The following is a 16923-nucleotide window of genomic DNA, read 5'->3' as shown; positions in this document are numbered from 1 at the left end:
GAAGTGAACACAGGCTGACTCGTGTACACTAGCCAGATAATGTACCTTTTACAAATATTATCTCATCGGTACATTTTGGGAACAACCGACCTCCATCAGCCCTTAAGTCATAACTAGCTTGTTTCATTGGCCGGAAGCCTTGTTCTCTTAGCTCCAGGGAACATGCGGCTGCATTTCAGCTCTCTTGCCCAAGGAACTGTTTTTAGAAATGTCTTTATGGATAAACAAAATTCTCATGCAGGAAGAATAGATCTGAATTTTACAGGATGTAATTGTCCTAAATCATAAGAATTGCCCTCAGCAAAAAATTCTTCAGGAAAGTAACTGAACTATATAAAATCTGTTGCTTGTTTTATAGTTATTTATATTCATGTCTTCATATTTCCAATTATAAGACTGGAATAAAACTTGTTTTATTCCTCCTTATATGCTTCTGATGCCAAACACAGTACTTTTACGTAGTAGTTGTGCACTATGTTCGATACATTTCAATGTGAATAAATAAAATATTTGAGATCTTTAAGGGAGATTTTCTAAAAATACTTAAACATAATCCTCCATTTCTTGCTTCTGATTTAGTGCCACTAAGTACACGAGTAAGATATGTTAAATTGCTGTTGAAGACTAAAATGACATGATAGAGCTAACACCTATTGACATAATAGTTTATTTGCTACAGCAATTCATGATATTAACATTTACTGCACATTTAGAAGAGTACTTAAGTAAAAACATTTAAAGTAAGAGAAAAAAACTATTTTCCTGACCACAAATACTCAAGTGCAGAAATTAAACTTATTTCTGCATGTGTTCCTTCTTTCCAAGAGATAATTTTAAATTAAGGAACTGGAAGCCTCAGAAAATGGAATACATATGTAATTTCTCTTCAACTTTGCTTCAACTTAATTATATCATGTCCCTTTATTTGTAAGAAATAAAAACAAAGAAAATTAAAAACTAATTCACATTTATAAATACATTTTCTTTTGACATTGGGATGACTTTTGATCAAAATGAGTATTTGCAACAAAGGTTCCTAATGTTCTGAGATTACATTGATTACCAGGCAATACCTGGGTTTTCCATTTCCAGTTTCACCACTCATGGCCAGATCCTTATAAAAATAAAAAGATAAGTCAGATATATCCTGATCGTTCTTACTAAATATCAAATAATTGCATTGTGGCAATTGTCTCTGCTTATTCAATATCTAAAGCCAAATCAGTTCATAAAGTGCCTCGGTTTTTACTTTTGAAAATGATAGAAAGACTTTTAGGAGTTGACAGCATCAAGTTAGCCATTGTGTTATGTATGTCTCTTTCAGTTTATCATAAAAGTGTCAATGAAGACATAAAAAGAGACAAAGGTAAGAGCACTGTCAGCTAAAACTGAGTCAACCATTTGCAAGCATCTGGAAGGAATTTCTATTTGAAGCTGAATTAAAAATCACAGTTGGTAGGTTACACATCTTTTGTCATCTGAACAGTACCTGACCACCTGGGAAATAGATAAGAAATGTGTGCCTTCTCTTGAGAATTTGACGTAGGTAGGCATGGGAAAAGGCAAGACTGACCCATAGGCTATTGGTATATAGCAGAGGAAGTCAGGGTTCATATTCCTCCCAAGGTAGTGTAAATAGTTAATACCACCCTAATAGGACAAGAACAGCTGTGAACAAGAACAGTTGTGAAATGAAATGAGTCAGCAACTGTGGCCAAGCAAGAAGCAGGCTCTTTGACAGGGTATCAGCCAAGTAATAATTATAAAACAATAAAGGCAGTCCCATTAAAATCAAGGACAAAGTAAAAATGTCTATTATTATCAATATAATTTTGACACAATTTAAGAAATTGCAGCTAAAATAGCAAGAATGAAAGATGAAACTGCTGAAAAGAAATAGAGAAACTGAATACTATTTTAAAGTAATAGATTGCAGACCTAGAATATCTAAGGAAATTTACTCAAACACTATTTGAACTAATAAAAAAATCAGTAGAAGTGGCTAGATTCAAGGTAAATATACAAAAAGTGGTAAGCTGTTCTCAAAACCAATAATATCTAGTTAGAAAATATGGCAGAAAGATCTCTTTTACAATAAAAACAACAAAAAACAAAAATATTAAATAGCCCAAGAATAACCTTAATAAAAAGATAAGGGTAACTGTATAGTGCTACTGAATATATATTGACAGAATATTATAAAGTTACCAGTTCTCAAATTAATTTGGATAATAGAATTCTAATAAAATATTTTATTTATTTATTTATTTATTTATTTATTTATTTATATTTTATTATGTTATGTTAATCACCATACATTAGAGGGGGAATTTGGACAATATATTTCTAAAATTCACATAAAGAAATTAGCAATTGAGAATAAGATGTTTTGGAAGGCTATATTTCTAGCAAACGGTAAAGTATACTATAAAGATCCAGCAGTTATAATAGTATGGTATTGCTATTAGGATAGACAGTAACTGTTAAATGATTCAATTAGATCTGTAAAGCATGTAGCCAAAGGACAGATACTCAGAATGGCATATATGATAAAGATCCATCGAATCATTAAATCAGTGAGGAAGGGAATGCCTATTAGATATATAAATGGAGCTGGAGCAATTATTTTTATAAGAAGAATATTTTACCTCATATACCCCCAAATTCTCACATAGATTAAATAGTTAACTTTTAAAAGTACAAAGCATAAACAGTATGTTAAAAAAAAGAAAAGTGGGTCATGGATACAAACATTCACTGAACTGGCTGATAAATGTACTAACATTTTTCTTGTTAATTAAAAAAATGCAAATCTAAATTTGTCAATTGTCTGTTAAATTAGTAAATATATTTTAAAAATTATGGTTAGATGAGATATATATATAAGGTGTTTAGCTGGGCACATGGAGAGAGCCCAGTAAGTAATATTTTTTTACCACAACTGCTAAGGCAGCAGTGGCAGGACACTCATGCACACATACCTGGTTGCACGGGTAAGGGTGAAGGCGTATTATAAAGCTTGTCTAGAAAGGAAATTAGAAATAGGCATTAAGAACCTCATAAAGGATTCTAAACAAATGAATATGTAGACAAAGAATCATAGGACTTACAGTGAAGCACAACATAAATGTAGCCAAGCAGCTTATGTTCATAAAGATTTGTAATTATTTGAAAGTGGCATAATTAATAGGTATGAAAATATGCATATTACACTTCCCTAAGTGTAATAGGGAAGTGTCTTAAACAGAGCAATTTTCCACAAAAGTTTGAGGTATTTATACTCTGAGTAATTAAAACTAATTTCACTTTATCATTGAGCTTTCTACTGTGCTGTGTTATGCTGTAATTCATACATCTTAATCTACTTGGTAGAACTTTGATTCTCTTTGAAAATATATAGATACTGTTAGAATGTCAGAGGAAAATTGTTAATCTAGTATTAAAAGTAAAGGGGGGGCGCCTGGATGGCTCAGTCGTTGGGCATCTGCCTTCGGCTCGGGTGGTGATCCCAGGGTCCTGGGATCGAGCCCCGCATCGGGCTCCCTGCTCTGCGGGAGGCCTGCTTCTCCCTCTCCCACTCCCCCTGCTTGTGTTCCCTCTCTCGCTGTGTCTCTTTCTGTCAAATAAATAGAATCTTTAAAAAAAAAAAAAAAGTAAAGGGAAGAATGGAGGTAACTAGGAAGGAAGAATTTTGACTGTGTCGAAGGTCTAGATTAACATCTGGAGTAAGGATCATTAACATAATTACTTTAAGGTTTGAAGAATGTGTGAATGAGAGAAAATACATTTTGATCACTTTTAGAACATATGCCCTTTCCTTGGTCTTGAAGAAGGAATGCATTACTTTTTTTAGTTTTATTTCTTAAGGGAAATGCCATAGTTTGTAACATGAATATACAAAGAGCTGCAAATTCTTTCATAGACAAGTTAAATCTTCTTAATGAAAAAGTTTGGATCTGTTTGTCATGAACAATGATCTTAGACAAGTCACTTAATTTTCTTCATCTTTTGCATAGTGGAAGTCCTGACATCCTTTCTACCTACTATTTTATGATTTTGAAATGTATTTAACTACATTTGTTGCTCCCGCTTACCCAAAATAGAAATTCAACTATTTCATCTATTGCAAAAACAATAAATCACAAAATGAAAATGTTATGGCATAAGCTTATTACAGACCTTACTTAATAATTTCTTGAGTAATAGTTGGTAGGGTTTTTTAGTATATTATTTAAATAACTATAAGAGATTTTATATTCCTAGTCTAAGCTATTTTTGAGAAAATATTGCCTGTGTTAGAATATTTAAATAATAAATTTTATATTGGCTTTAATGGTCAGAATCCATTATGGAATTCAGAGGTTCATTTCACGCTAAGAAATGGAATTTATCAAGATTATTACTTGTCATTTCTTTTTCCCCTCCTTCATAGATATTCGTATACCACTAATGTGGAAAGACTCTGATCACTTCAGCAATAAGGAACGTATGTACGATTTTAATTTATATTTGAAATGTTTTCTTTAGGGTATAGTAAATTTGTGACTATTGGGAGAAAAAGCTGCTTCCACATGAAATAAATTGATGTCATTTGGCAGAATAAGCTGTATTTTGCTGAACTGTGTTTTTTCCTATTTTTAGTACAAATATGTTGTAATTGCTTGATATTAATTAAGATAATACCTACCTAATGTACTTTTAGTTGTTCATTGGAACCCATGCAAGGACTGTAACAGGTTGTGTGGAAGGGAAGGTACAACAAAAGAAAATGTTTAAGGAGTAAAGGTAAAGGCAGCATTTCTTTTTGACCGGAATCTGGGAGATCTTTTCTGCCTTGTTTTGTTACTTCAGATTATTTAACAGGATGTAAGAGGGAAAGATTTTTAGCTTGATCTGATTTTCCCCCTTCAGCATTTACAAATCCATGTATTTTCACAAATCCGTGTATTGCTTAGGTCATAGAAATTAACCTCAAATGATTTCTAGAGGCAAAGTGGAAAAGCTATGATAATCCTTTATCTTTCTTGTCTATTGTGAAAGCTTTGTTCCTCATAGTTTAAAAAACTGAATCATATTGAGCATAATTAGTTTTATATGAAGAATCCAAAGTCAGGTTAGTATATTTGTTATTCAATTAGGAAATATAATTTACTTTACAAAGGAATACATGTGGGGATTAAGCGTATCTTTCTGATTACTATAGAGAATAAGTTTTTCTGAAGAGCTACATTTTCTCAATAATGAGGTTTTAGCCCTTTAATCACCCAATACTTCTAAAAAACATCACCAAATTAAAAGGCTCAGCAGCTATGTTTTTTGTGTTCACATGCCTACTTTTTATTGTTTTTGTGGTTTCCTCCCTTGCTCTCAGTTTGGTGGAAAATGTTTTGCTGTTGTTAACGTGCCTGCCCCCAACCTCTTATAATAGAAAACTTCTTCTTAAATAGACTTGGAAACCAAAATGACAGTGGTAATAGTATATATACAATAATAAATTTGCTATTAATGAAAGTCTAAAGAGTTTCTAGGAATAAAATTTATGAATGTGATGCTTGCTTTAGGCTGCTGAGAGGCCTGTATTTTCAGCTTTATTTTTTGATATTCCTTGGTTTAATTGCTTTGTTCTGGTTGGGAAAGGTGTTAACATAGACTGACAGAGCAATCCCTATAAAAAGTTAACGATTACAGTGTAAAACATATATAAAAATAAGAATCTTTTAACAAATATTAGAGCTAATTTGTCATTTTCAAGTAGATTTTAACATGATATAGGCATGATTCATCTCATGGAGCACTCTTTTTTCCCTAGGATCACAGCAGTATGCCATTTTCTGTTTATTCAAAATGGGAGCTCAAGTTTTTGATACTGACATGGTGATTGTGGATAAAACAGTCACAGATCTATGTTTTGAAAATGTAACTATATTGTAAGTATGTTTAAATCTTTAGAGAATGAGAACAATTTAAAATTCTACCTTTAAAGGAAGGCAAAATTATTGGGTTTTTGGATTATTTTTGAAGCATTAAGATCTTTAAATGTTTAAATTGATTTTGAAAATTACTTTATTCAGAAGAAGCCCACTTTTGCATTTGAAATTTTTCAATGTAAAATAAAGTGGAAATCATGTAATATTAGTAGTAAATATTTGACTCATTGGATATGATAAATTTTTATTAGTTTCTTTAAACATGGATAGTTTCATTATTAACCAAGCTGTGAATACAATGGAATCTCATTATAACATTATTTTATATAAAGTGAATTTGAGCATAAAACAGGTTCTTACATCTCATAGAGGATATTTAGTTACAGAAATGCTAAAATAGTTATAACAACTTTATTTATAAGATTGTCCTGAAATATGTACCATAGGGAAAGCACTTTGGTAAAATTTCGAGATGTTCTTTTTCTTACGGTGTACTTCTTTCATGTACTCCAAAACAATAAAAAATTGGGTGATCCTTAGGGCTGTTTTTATTGCCCCTGCTCTTTTACAGGCTCATTTTATTGTGGTCATAATACAGAACCAGAAGGAACTCCTCAGGTAGCCATAGAAATCACTTTTAACCAACATAAGTTTTTCCTGGCCTCTTTCACAGGTTCTATTGTCCTAAATCAGTGTGTGATTTGTATTTCTTTCAGGGTTTCAAAAACACTGTCTTTGTATCTCAATATTAATAGCTACTTAACTATTAAAATAAAACTGAATGTACATGGTTTTTGCCATTTTCAGTTATGAGCTAAACAGTAGAGATTGGAGAGTAGTTTTGCCACTCACATAACATTAGAAAAACTATTGCAAACCATGTTTTGTGGCTTCTGTCCAGTATGCCATAAATAATTGTGTAGCACAGAAAAATAAAACACATTGTTCTGAGTTATTAGCAGTTGTTCAGGCCTTCTTACAAACTATTGAACCAAAGGAATTTATTTAGGATCCTCAAAATATCACCAAATGCTTATGTAATTGAGACTAAAAGAATAATTTTCCTTGGTTATCTAACTACTTTTATTTCCATAATCAACTTTTGCTAGTACATTTTTTTCTACCAAAACTGTCCTGTTAATGGGCTCTTTTCTTCACATCACTTTGCTATTCTTTGCTTTTACCACAAAGACAAAATCATAATTTTTTTTCATTGAGAGAACAATGCAAGTTACTTTGGAAGACACCACATGATTTATAATTTTTAAAAAATTCTGTAAATATTTTAAATTGTTCCAAAAATAACTGCTGACAAATGTTCTAAATGTTTAAAAATGTGCTTTTGTTATGATTGTTTTTAATAAGTATTCAATATTTATGAATCTCTGGTTTTTCTCTAAATATTGACATTTGTTAGTCATTACCAGTAATACTGTATGTTTAAAGGTTGCCAAGTAAATTATAAAAATATCTGGGAGTTATTCCTTGGATTTATCCAAAGTATAGATTGGCCATTTAAAATCTCTGAGACTGATGGATCTTCCATGTAAGGCAACATCTACTGCTGATGGATCTCTTGCGGTTTTAAGTAAATTTTGTTAGTAATACCACCACAGTCTTTTATGGTAAAGGTAGTTCATTGTGTCTGAAAAAGTGCAAAGCCAAACTTAGCATTTGCTAAAAGTGCAAAATTTTTGCATATGAGTGTAATAGTGTATTGAGGACCTTTTATGCAAGGTTAAGAATACAGAGATTACCAAGGCAGCACTCTCCCTCAAGGAGTTCCTGCCTTGTAGTATATAGCTCTTTGTATCGCTTCTTGCTTGTGTGTTTGTTTTCCCCTAGATAACCAAACAGTGCAGCATTATTTTAGAGTTATTGGGTACAAAGGTGGGGTGGGGAGGGCATGGTAGTGATTGGACTGTGAATCTTTATGAAAAAGAAATGAACACTGAAGTTTTCAGCAGAAAAAACCTTTTCTTTCGTTTTATAAGTCTTTTCCTTTTGGAGGAATAGTTATTTCAGGAAATCACACATATTATGTAAATGCCTTACAAAAAGGTATAACTGAAGACATGACATCAGGAAAATAGCATTGGCAACAAGATGACCAGGGCATATTATCATTTTTCTTTAGGACTGTGCCTACGTATATTGATCGCATTGTGTTAATTTGGCCCTACTTTAGAAGCTGGTAGCTCTGGAAGTTACACTGACTCTCTGAGGTCATTTAGATACTAAATAAACACAGGGAGATTCTGTCTCATTAACATATATTAACATAAGCCTGTTTCAAATTGTGATTTTAAATGTTCTGAAAACACCAAAGGATGTTCCAGTTTTATTTTCTACTGAGTTAAGTTTCTAACGTTATGAATGCTCTTGATTTTAGTAATGAAGCAGAGCCAGACTTTCAGATAAAGGTGGAGGTATATAGCTGCTGTATAGAAGAATCTTCTATAACCAACACACCAAAAAAACTAGCTAAGAAACTGAAGACATCTATAAGTAAAGCTACAGGGAAGAAAATAAATTTGGTGATTCAAGAAGATCATGAAACATGCTCGTCTTACAGTTCTGCTATTTTGTAAGTTTTTTAATACAGCATTTATAGTGACATAGTATTACTATGTATTTGTGACATTTTAAAGTATTGTATGTAGAGTATAAGTTTACATTTTAAATGGAAGACACATCCTGAAGCAGAAACAAAACTGACATTTACCCAGTTGAGGTATCCTTAATACCTTCCTTTGAAAGTAGGAAGTGTGTTTTAGCGATTTGGAATTCCAGTACCTACCACAAAGCTGAAATGTTCTTGAAAAGGAACTATTTGTCAAAGTGTTTGCTGCCTGTCAGCCTACTAACTGGATTTCTATATATGTCATGCGTTATTCTTACAGATTTTAAAAAATATTTTATCTCTGTATAACAAAACCTCCGTACCTTTATCATGTCTAACAAAATAAAAAATAAGCCCTTAATATCATCTGGTATCCAGTCTGTATTCAAATTGCCCCAATTATGAAAATGTCCTCTTGTAATTTGTTTATGCAAATCAGGATCCAAATAAGGTCTACAGTGTTGCATTTAAGTGAATCTTTTAAGTTTCTTTTAATCTTTAATCATTTCCTGTCTACTTTTTTCTTGCCATTGTTTATTGAAGAAATCAGATCTTGTAGAATTTCCTATATTTTTAATTTAGCTAATTGCATCTTTGTTTTTTTAAACATCTTTTTCTATCCCCCGTTTCCTACAATTGGTAAATCTAGAGGCCTGATTTGATTCAGGTTCTTTTTTAGGCAGTAATGCTTCACATTGGTTATGGGTACTTCCTACTGTCTCCCATTAGGAGGCCTTGTCCCACTTACAGTTATGTTAAAATTGATCAGTGTGTTCAGGTGTTGCCAGCCTAATTCATCCATTATAACATTCCCTATCAATGTTTTATCTAATGGTTTTAACAGCTATTACTGATAATTATTTCATTAGGGATTATAGTTTGGTGACTTTCTAAATTTGTCATGCATTTTTTTTTAAAGATTTTATTTATTTATTTGACAGAGAGAGAGGGACAGAGTGAGAGGGAACCCAAGCAGGGGGAGTGGGAGAGGGAGAAGCAGGCTTCCCGAGGAGCAGGGAGCCTGACGCGGGGCTCGATCCCAGGACCCTGGGATCATGACCTGAGCCGAAGGCAGATGCTTAATGACTGAGCCACCCAGGCGCCCCTGTCATGCATTTTTTTTTAAACTTTGAATTTTCTCAAAGAGGAACTTTCCTTCATGAACTGTGGATATAAATGAAAAAAAAAATTGGAGGAAAGGGAGAAAAAAGGCTGGATTCTTTTATTTACCCAATTTTAGAATAATGAGTTGATATCCCAGCAACCATGGAGGTAATCAGTGTACTCTTTTACTTGAACTCTTGAATTTTTGTATATGTTTGTGTTTCAATCTGTTACAGTTATTATTCTCTTTGAAGCCAAGTTGTCCCATCTATGATCAGGGGGAAGCTTTTTAGCTGACTCCTGCAGCTTTTGACATAACCTAATCTCTGATAGCTTCTTTGCTTTCTGACACAAGATGTTCCACATTTATCTTGTATTTTTCTACCCAGACTTGGAGTAACCATTTCTTCAAGGAGCCATGGTTTCTTTCAGATACTTTCTTTAAACATTGTGTTGTTCCTTCACAAAGTTTTATGTTTATGTTTCTTGGGAAAACTGTTGATCAGTCTATATTCTTAGAATTTCTTTGCATGTTCTGATAGATTTGGCTCTTCAGCATGTCAATAACTTTACTATGATTACAAAAAGCAAAATATTTCAGGTATATAGACCCTGGAAATGTCAATCATCACAACATAATTATATAACTCTTTTCATGTCAGATACATTACATATGGAAAATGTCTTGGGATTCTAGCATTGTAGCTTTCAGTCTGTTTTGATTGAGGCCTATGCTAAGAAATACATTTTACATCATTACTGAGTGTACAGCAGCATAAGCAACATAGATTTCATGAAGCAATACTTGGCGCTAGCTATTTATAATACACGTATCAGACTTTTTTATTCTATTTTTAGTTATTTTTTTATTTTAAAGGTTTTTATTTATTTGACAGAGAGATAGAGAGCACAAGTAGGCAGAGTGGCAGTCAGAGGGAGAGAGAGAAGCAGGCTTCCCGCTGAGCAGGGAGCCCGACGTGGGGCTCGATCCCCGGACCCTGGGATCATGACCTGAGCTGAAGGCAGCTGCTTAACCAACTGAGCCACCCAGGCGCCCTATTTTTAGTTTTTAAAAATGCAGTTTATGAGTCATAGGTTGAGGTCACGATCCATTGGATGGGTTCCCCCCCCCCCATTTTCCACTGAAAAATAGTCATAGAAGATGTTAAGTCTTTTCTCATATAAATATCATTGAAAAGTAGGTAAAGGACCCTTTAATTTTCTTCCTTTAGAATTAAGGCCTTCTTAAAACTTTTCTAGATTAAGATATGTCAAAAATTTTCCATTGAGTTCAGTAGTTTTTAAAACTTTTTTAAGCAGCAAAATTTATTTTGCTTTATTCAAAACAACGAAAGGACCAGTAATGTCCTGGAGAAGTTACATTATTCCCTGGGTCTCAGTTTTCTCATATGAAAGGTAAGGATGTTTAGACACAATCATTTATTAGGAGCCTCCTTAGAGACATTTCTAGGGTTTCATACACCTTAAAGCTTGTGTTAAAAAAAAAAAGGAGGGCCTCAAGCCTCATTTTAAAACCTTATTGTTTGGCAGTGAATACTTAATTTTTTGTTCTGTCATGTATTATTTGTGTGACCCAGGGCAGGTTATTTTGCATTTAACATATTAGCTTCAGGTGTACAAAATAATGATTCAATTTTGTATACACTGAGAAATGATCACTACAATAAGTCCAGTTACTGCCTAGTAACTAGTTCACCATTCCAAGTTAAAGATTTTTTTTCTTGTGATGAGGATTTTTAAGATTTACACTTTCAAATATTTAATACAATATGATTGACTGTAGTCACCATGCTATAAATTACATTTTCATGACTTATTTATTTTATAACTGGAAGTTTATACCTCTTGACTCCCTTCACCTATTTTGCCAACCCCCCAACACACCTCCCCTCTGACAGGCACCAGTCTGTTCTCTATATTTATTAGTTTCGTTTTATTTGTTTTGTTTTTTAATTCCACATATAAGTGAAATCATATGGTATTTGTCTTTTTTGTCTGACTTATTTCACTTGGCATAATATCCTCAAGGTCCATCCATGTTGTTGCAAAAGGCAAGATTTCATTCTTTCTTATGGCTGAGTAGTCATCCATTGTATAAATATACCACATCTTCTTTATCTATTCATCCATTGGTGGGTACTTAGGTTGTTTCCATATCTTGGTTATCATAAATAGTGCTACAGTGAACATAGGGATGCATACACCTTTTTGAATTAGTGTTTTCATTTTCTTTGTATAAATACCAGTAGTGGAATTGTTACATCAAACTAAAAAGCTTTTGTACAGTGAAGGAAACCATCAACAAAATGAACAGGCAGCCTACTGAATGATATGAGATATTTTCAAATCATATATCTGTTAAGGGGTTAGTATCCATATACATAAAGGATTCTTAGGATTTAATAGTGGAAAAAAAAAATCCAATTAGAATAGAGGCAGATGATCTGAATAGACATTACTCCAAAGAAGACATACAGATGGCCAACAGAAACACGAAAAGATGGTCAACATCAAAAATCATCAGGGAAATGCAAATCAAAACCACAGTAAGATACCACCTCATACCTGTTACAGTGACTGTTATTAAAAAAATAAGAAATAAATGTTGGTGAGCATGTGGAGAAAGGGAGAACCCTTGTGCACTGTTGGTGGGAATGTAAATTGGTGCAACCACTGGAAAACAGTATGGGGGTTTCCTCAAAAATTAATAATTGAAAAAAATAAAAATATAGTGGGAATTTAATAATTGTAGCTCTTTCCATTATTGTTGCTATTTTTACTGTTCTGAGACTAGTGCTTTTCCTTAACTTTTTTTCAAACTCATGCTAAAGCATTGCAATTTAAAAACAACATAGGATTATAAAATACAGACAGATACTTTAAAATTTAAAACCATTACTTATAATTTCATAGAACATAATCTAAGTGATGTTAGAACTTACATTTAACCTATATTCTTTTTGAAGCCTGGAGGAATTTTTGAGCATAATATTGTTGGTATTAAGTTCCTTTTTTTTAGATATTTGGGAGTGAGAGAGAGAGAGCACTAGCGGGGAGTGGGGGAGAGGGCCAAAGGGAGAAGCAGACTCCCCGCTGAGCAGGGAGCCTGATGTGGGGTTCCATCCTAGGACCCTGGGATCATGACTTGAGCCAAAGGTAGATGCTTAACCAACTGAGCCACCCAGGCACCCCAGTATTAAGTTCTTTTAAATAACAACTGACTTATTTGTCTTGAAGTGTTCATTCTATTTAGATTTGTTGTTCTACTTGGTTTATACCTGAATCCAAACACTAATTTTCTTTATGAACATTCCCCATGCAACTTGCCTGTCATTTGCTTATTTATACCAATTAAAGTTGGTCAAAGGAAGAGTAAAATCTTTTACATTTCACTGAATCATGTTCTGCTAATACCTATATTCTGCTGAGCTTCAGGTGTGAATTCAGCATATTCTAGGTTAAATTCATAGCCCAGGACGACTCTTAACTAGTAATTCCTTAACTGACTGCTTCAGCACCATGATAGGAGTTTGAGAATAGCACTAGTGATCAGAATGCATAAGGGGATCAGTTTTGTTTCTTTAATAGTGATCTAGTTCAATGAGAAGATTCCCAATACAGCTTTTAATTTTCAACCAAAATGGTCATAACAGATCAAACTTGGGCTGTATATATCTTCTCTAGTAATATGGCATGTGACCAAATATAGCTGTTCTTTCTGACAAAAGAGTGCGTTTTTTAGACTACCATTTAAAGTAGTCATTTATTTTTTCATAACATTTTTGGACCAATATCCACCCCCCCACACAATGTTATAACAATTGGCCTATTTGATTAAAAAAATGTAGCTGATTAAACTGTTGGGAACTCAATATTAGGGTTGGCTAAAAGGAATGAGTGTAATGTTTTAGTAAGAAAATGTTATCCTGACAAGAATGTTTTAAAAGTGAGATCATTGTTGGTTTTGGAAGCATTGGCATTGTAATTAGTCATGGTTTAAAAATGAAGTAACTTGAAATATCATCATAAAGTATTGTTTGATCCAAAAGAAGACAGTGAACATTTTTGGTAATTTTTAGCATGCTCCCTGATGTGATTCCTTTATTCATTTTATTCGTGGAATTTCACTTACTGAAATTCCTTTAGTCAGATTTTTCCAGTGTCTCTAATAGCTGAGTTCCCTATTTTATGCTTCTTGAGAACTATTTATTTAGTACATTATTCATCACTGTGTAAGTATACATCATTTTAAACAATCATTTCAAGAAAACTGGTAAAATTGAGAGTGATTATTAGACAAAAAAGGTATATTAATTTTTTTAAAAAAATAAGCGACTATACTGCATTTTAAATTAGATTGAAGTTATAAAACAAGTATCTTAATACTTGTCCAGCATAAATGGATTATTTATGTTTTGAGGACAATGAAGTTACTGTTTTGATTGTGTGAAAGATGATGCAGAGTTCACATGTAACTAAGGAGCTCCTCAGCCATTGGGTGTAGTTTCATTATTCATTCATTTAATCATCTTAGAAAGGATTATTCAGCAGTTATATCATATGGCACATTGGATTCCAAGGTTAATAAGTCATGCTCCCTGAACTCAAAATTCTTGCGGTGGTAAAATATGGTCCCTTGTATCTGTTTTAACAGAAAAAAGTACCATAATTTTAAACTATTTCTTAATGAAGTATAAAGGTAGTAAGTATAGTGGGGTTTTCTTTCCAATATACTACTTGCCTAGCAGAGGCAAGTCAATTATATTCTCTGAACTTCAGTTTCTTCCTCTGAAAACATGGACCAAACTATCTGCTCTGCCTACCTCAAGTAGTTATTGTGAATCTTTAAAAAGATATTGCTTGTCAAAATGCCTTAGACTGTACATATGTGGTATTATAATGCGTTACCTGTCTCTGATTTTTACGGGAGAGTTCCATCATACTACTGCTTCACCACATTATTTGATTACAAAAATTATCAAATAGAATCTAGAAGAGAAAAAAAACAGTTATTCATACTTCATTCTAATTCAAATACTTTTTATATATGGACTGACTTTTTTTCAGGTTTTTAAGTACCTAGCTTGGGGGGATAGTTAGATATTCATAGTTATCTACACATTCAGCTTTTTTTCTGGAGTTATTAGAGTCGTCACATAATCATTTTAATGACCACATTATCTATCATTTGGCTCTATCATAGTTTATTTAACCATTCTTAGAAGTTATCAATAACTTTCTTCAGATTGTTATTTTCAGATGTGTTATTTATTGAAAATAGAGGCAAATATGCTCCGTGTTTACCTGAAAGTAGCTGAGGAAAAGATGTCTTAGTCACAATTATTTCTTTAGTCTCTCATGGTTCATCTCCCCTTCTGATTTTCCCCCTTCATTTTTCACTTCCTACTGTCTTCTTTTTTTTTTTTTTTAACATATAATGTATTATTTGTTTCAGAGGTACAGGTCTGTGATTCATCAGTCTTACACAATTATTTCTTAAGGTCTGAAAAAAAATTCGAACATATACCTCGCTCATCACATAATGTTAGCCTGTTCTGCCACAGAAGTTGCTTTCTGAACATGCCGCCTCCCCAGTGCACTTGGTGCAAATGCACAGCCTATAACCAGCTGTGTCCTGTGCACACTAATAGCAGTATTTTATATTATATTATGTATTGAAATGATGCTATTCCTGAAGTGAAGAATAGTCAAATGTTTTTAGTGGTTAGTAAGAATAAATTACAGTGTCACTCCAAAAAATAAAAAGTATCTTCATTCTCTTTCTCTCCCTCTCCTGGCCTCCCACTATTTCAGATATTTTTCTTGATGGCTTAGAAAAACATGTAGTCTATCCATCTAATACCTTGACCTATCAGTTTTGTGACCCCCTGCCTCCAGTGATCTTGTCCTTCTGCCTATTTCAGTCCTCCAACCTATTATTGTGCCCTAGACTTTGTTGTTATGAATAATTTCACACCCTCTACCATCTTTATAGCAAGTATCCCACTCTATCTACCACCTCCCACATTTCCAGCTTGCTCCCTTCAGTACTCTGACTCAAAATTAGCCTGGACTCCATGATTTACCACTTATTCTTTCCTAGCATTTTTCTCATGTCATACTTACCTTGGAAAAAACTCCAACCTTGGTTAAATCCTCCTTTGAGTTCCTCTGCACCTGCACTCATGAGAAATAGATGAGGAAGCTGGAGAAAAACAGTCATAATGACTGGTCTCCCTTTAGACCCATGATCACTAACCTTAAGTGAGTTCTCAGTGTGACAGCAATCCTACTAAGTTTCCATAGCCTTACACTTTACCTCTCTTCAGGGAAAGCATGTCACATCATATTACTGTCTCCTCTGAAGACTCCGATTCCCCCTCCTCTCTACTCCTTATTCAAAGCTGATGACTTTGTTTCACCTATCACTAATACTACTGAAGCAGTCAGGAGAGAACATGCATATCTTCCTTCTGCCAAATCTGTCAGCCTGTCCGCATCTGTATCTTTATTTGCTGCTTTCCCTCTTTGGGAACTCTGCCTCATCTAAGGCCACCTTCTTGTGCACTGGATCCCATTTTCTGAACTACTCAGAAGTAAGCTCCTGCGCATGTCCCCCACTCCCCTACATCATCAATTTTTTTTTTTACTGCATCATTGCTACCAACACAATACATGCTGAAATATCTCCCATTTGTACTGCCCCATTTGACAGCTACCCTTTACAGAAAAGTTTTCTATATTCCCTACCTCTACTTCCTCTCTTCTTACTCTCTCTTGGACAATTTCTGTTAACTTGCCTTCTAGGATCCACTTCCCTGTTTTTTCTTCTACCTCTGACTGTGTTCCTCACCTGCCTCCATTGTTCATTGCTCTTCATCTTGATCTGAAATGATGAAGTGTGTCTCATTTTTCAGTCCTTGGACTTCACTTGACTTTCTAACTTTAATTAAATTTCATTTTATTTACTGGTAACTCCCAAATTTAATTCTTCCATGTTTTTTTCTCCTAACTCCAGACTGATATGTCCAGCTGCCTACCCTACAACCCATCTAGATATCTAAAACAATTTTAAACTTGACTCATCCACAACTAAATTCATATTTCCCATATCTATTCTTCTCTTAGTCAGCCTTACTGCAGTGTAATAACAATTCCATTTTTCTGGTTGCTCAGGCCAAAAGCTTTGGAGTTGTTTTCAGCTCTTTTCTTTTTCACCTCCCATGTCCACATTGGGTCGATTTTAAG

At 33.6% G+C, this 16923-nt stretch overlaps 1 protein-coding gene across 1 annotated transcript in view; it reads left to right on the top strand.

The window, feature by feature from the left end:
• Positions 1 to 16923, top strand: part of LOC118019583 (rhotekin-2) — a 74206-nt gene that overhangs the window by 22539 nt on the left and 34744 nt on the right. The window contains exons 4-6 of the mRNA XM_035018954.1: positions 4433 to 4486; positions 5810 to 5927; positions 8320 to 8514. Of these exons, the coding sequence (XP_034874845.1) occupies positions 4433 to 4486; positions 5810 to 5927; positions 8320 to 8514 (367 nt within the window). The remainder of the gene's footprint in view (positions 1 to 4432; positions 4487 to 5809; positions 5928 to 8319; positions 8515 to 16923) is intronic.

Source organism: Mirounga leonina, unplaced genomic scaffold (genome assembly GCF_011800145.1).
Source record: "Mirounga leonina isolate KUSES-001 unplaced genomic scaffold, KU_Mleo_1.0 Mir_108, whole genome shotgun sequence".
Taxonomy (NCBI): Eukaryota; Metazoa; Chordata; class Mammalia; order Carnivora; family Phocidae; genus Mirounga; species Mirounga leonina.
Note: the sequence above shows the minus strand (reverse complement) of the source record. Positions and strands in the feature narration are given on the sequence as shown.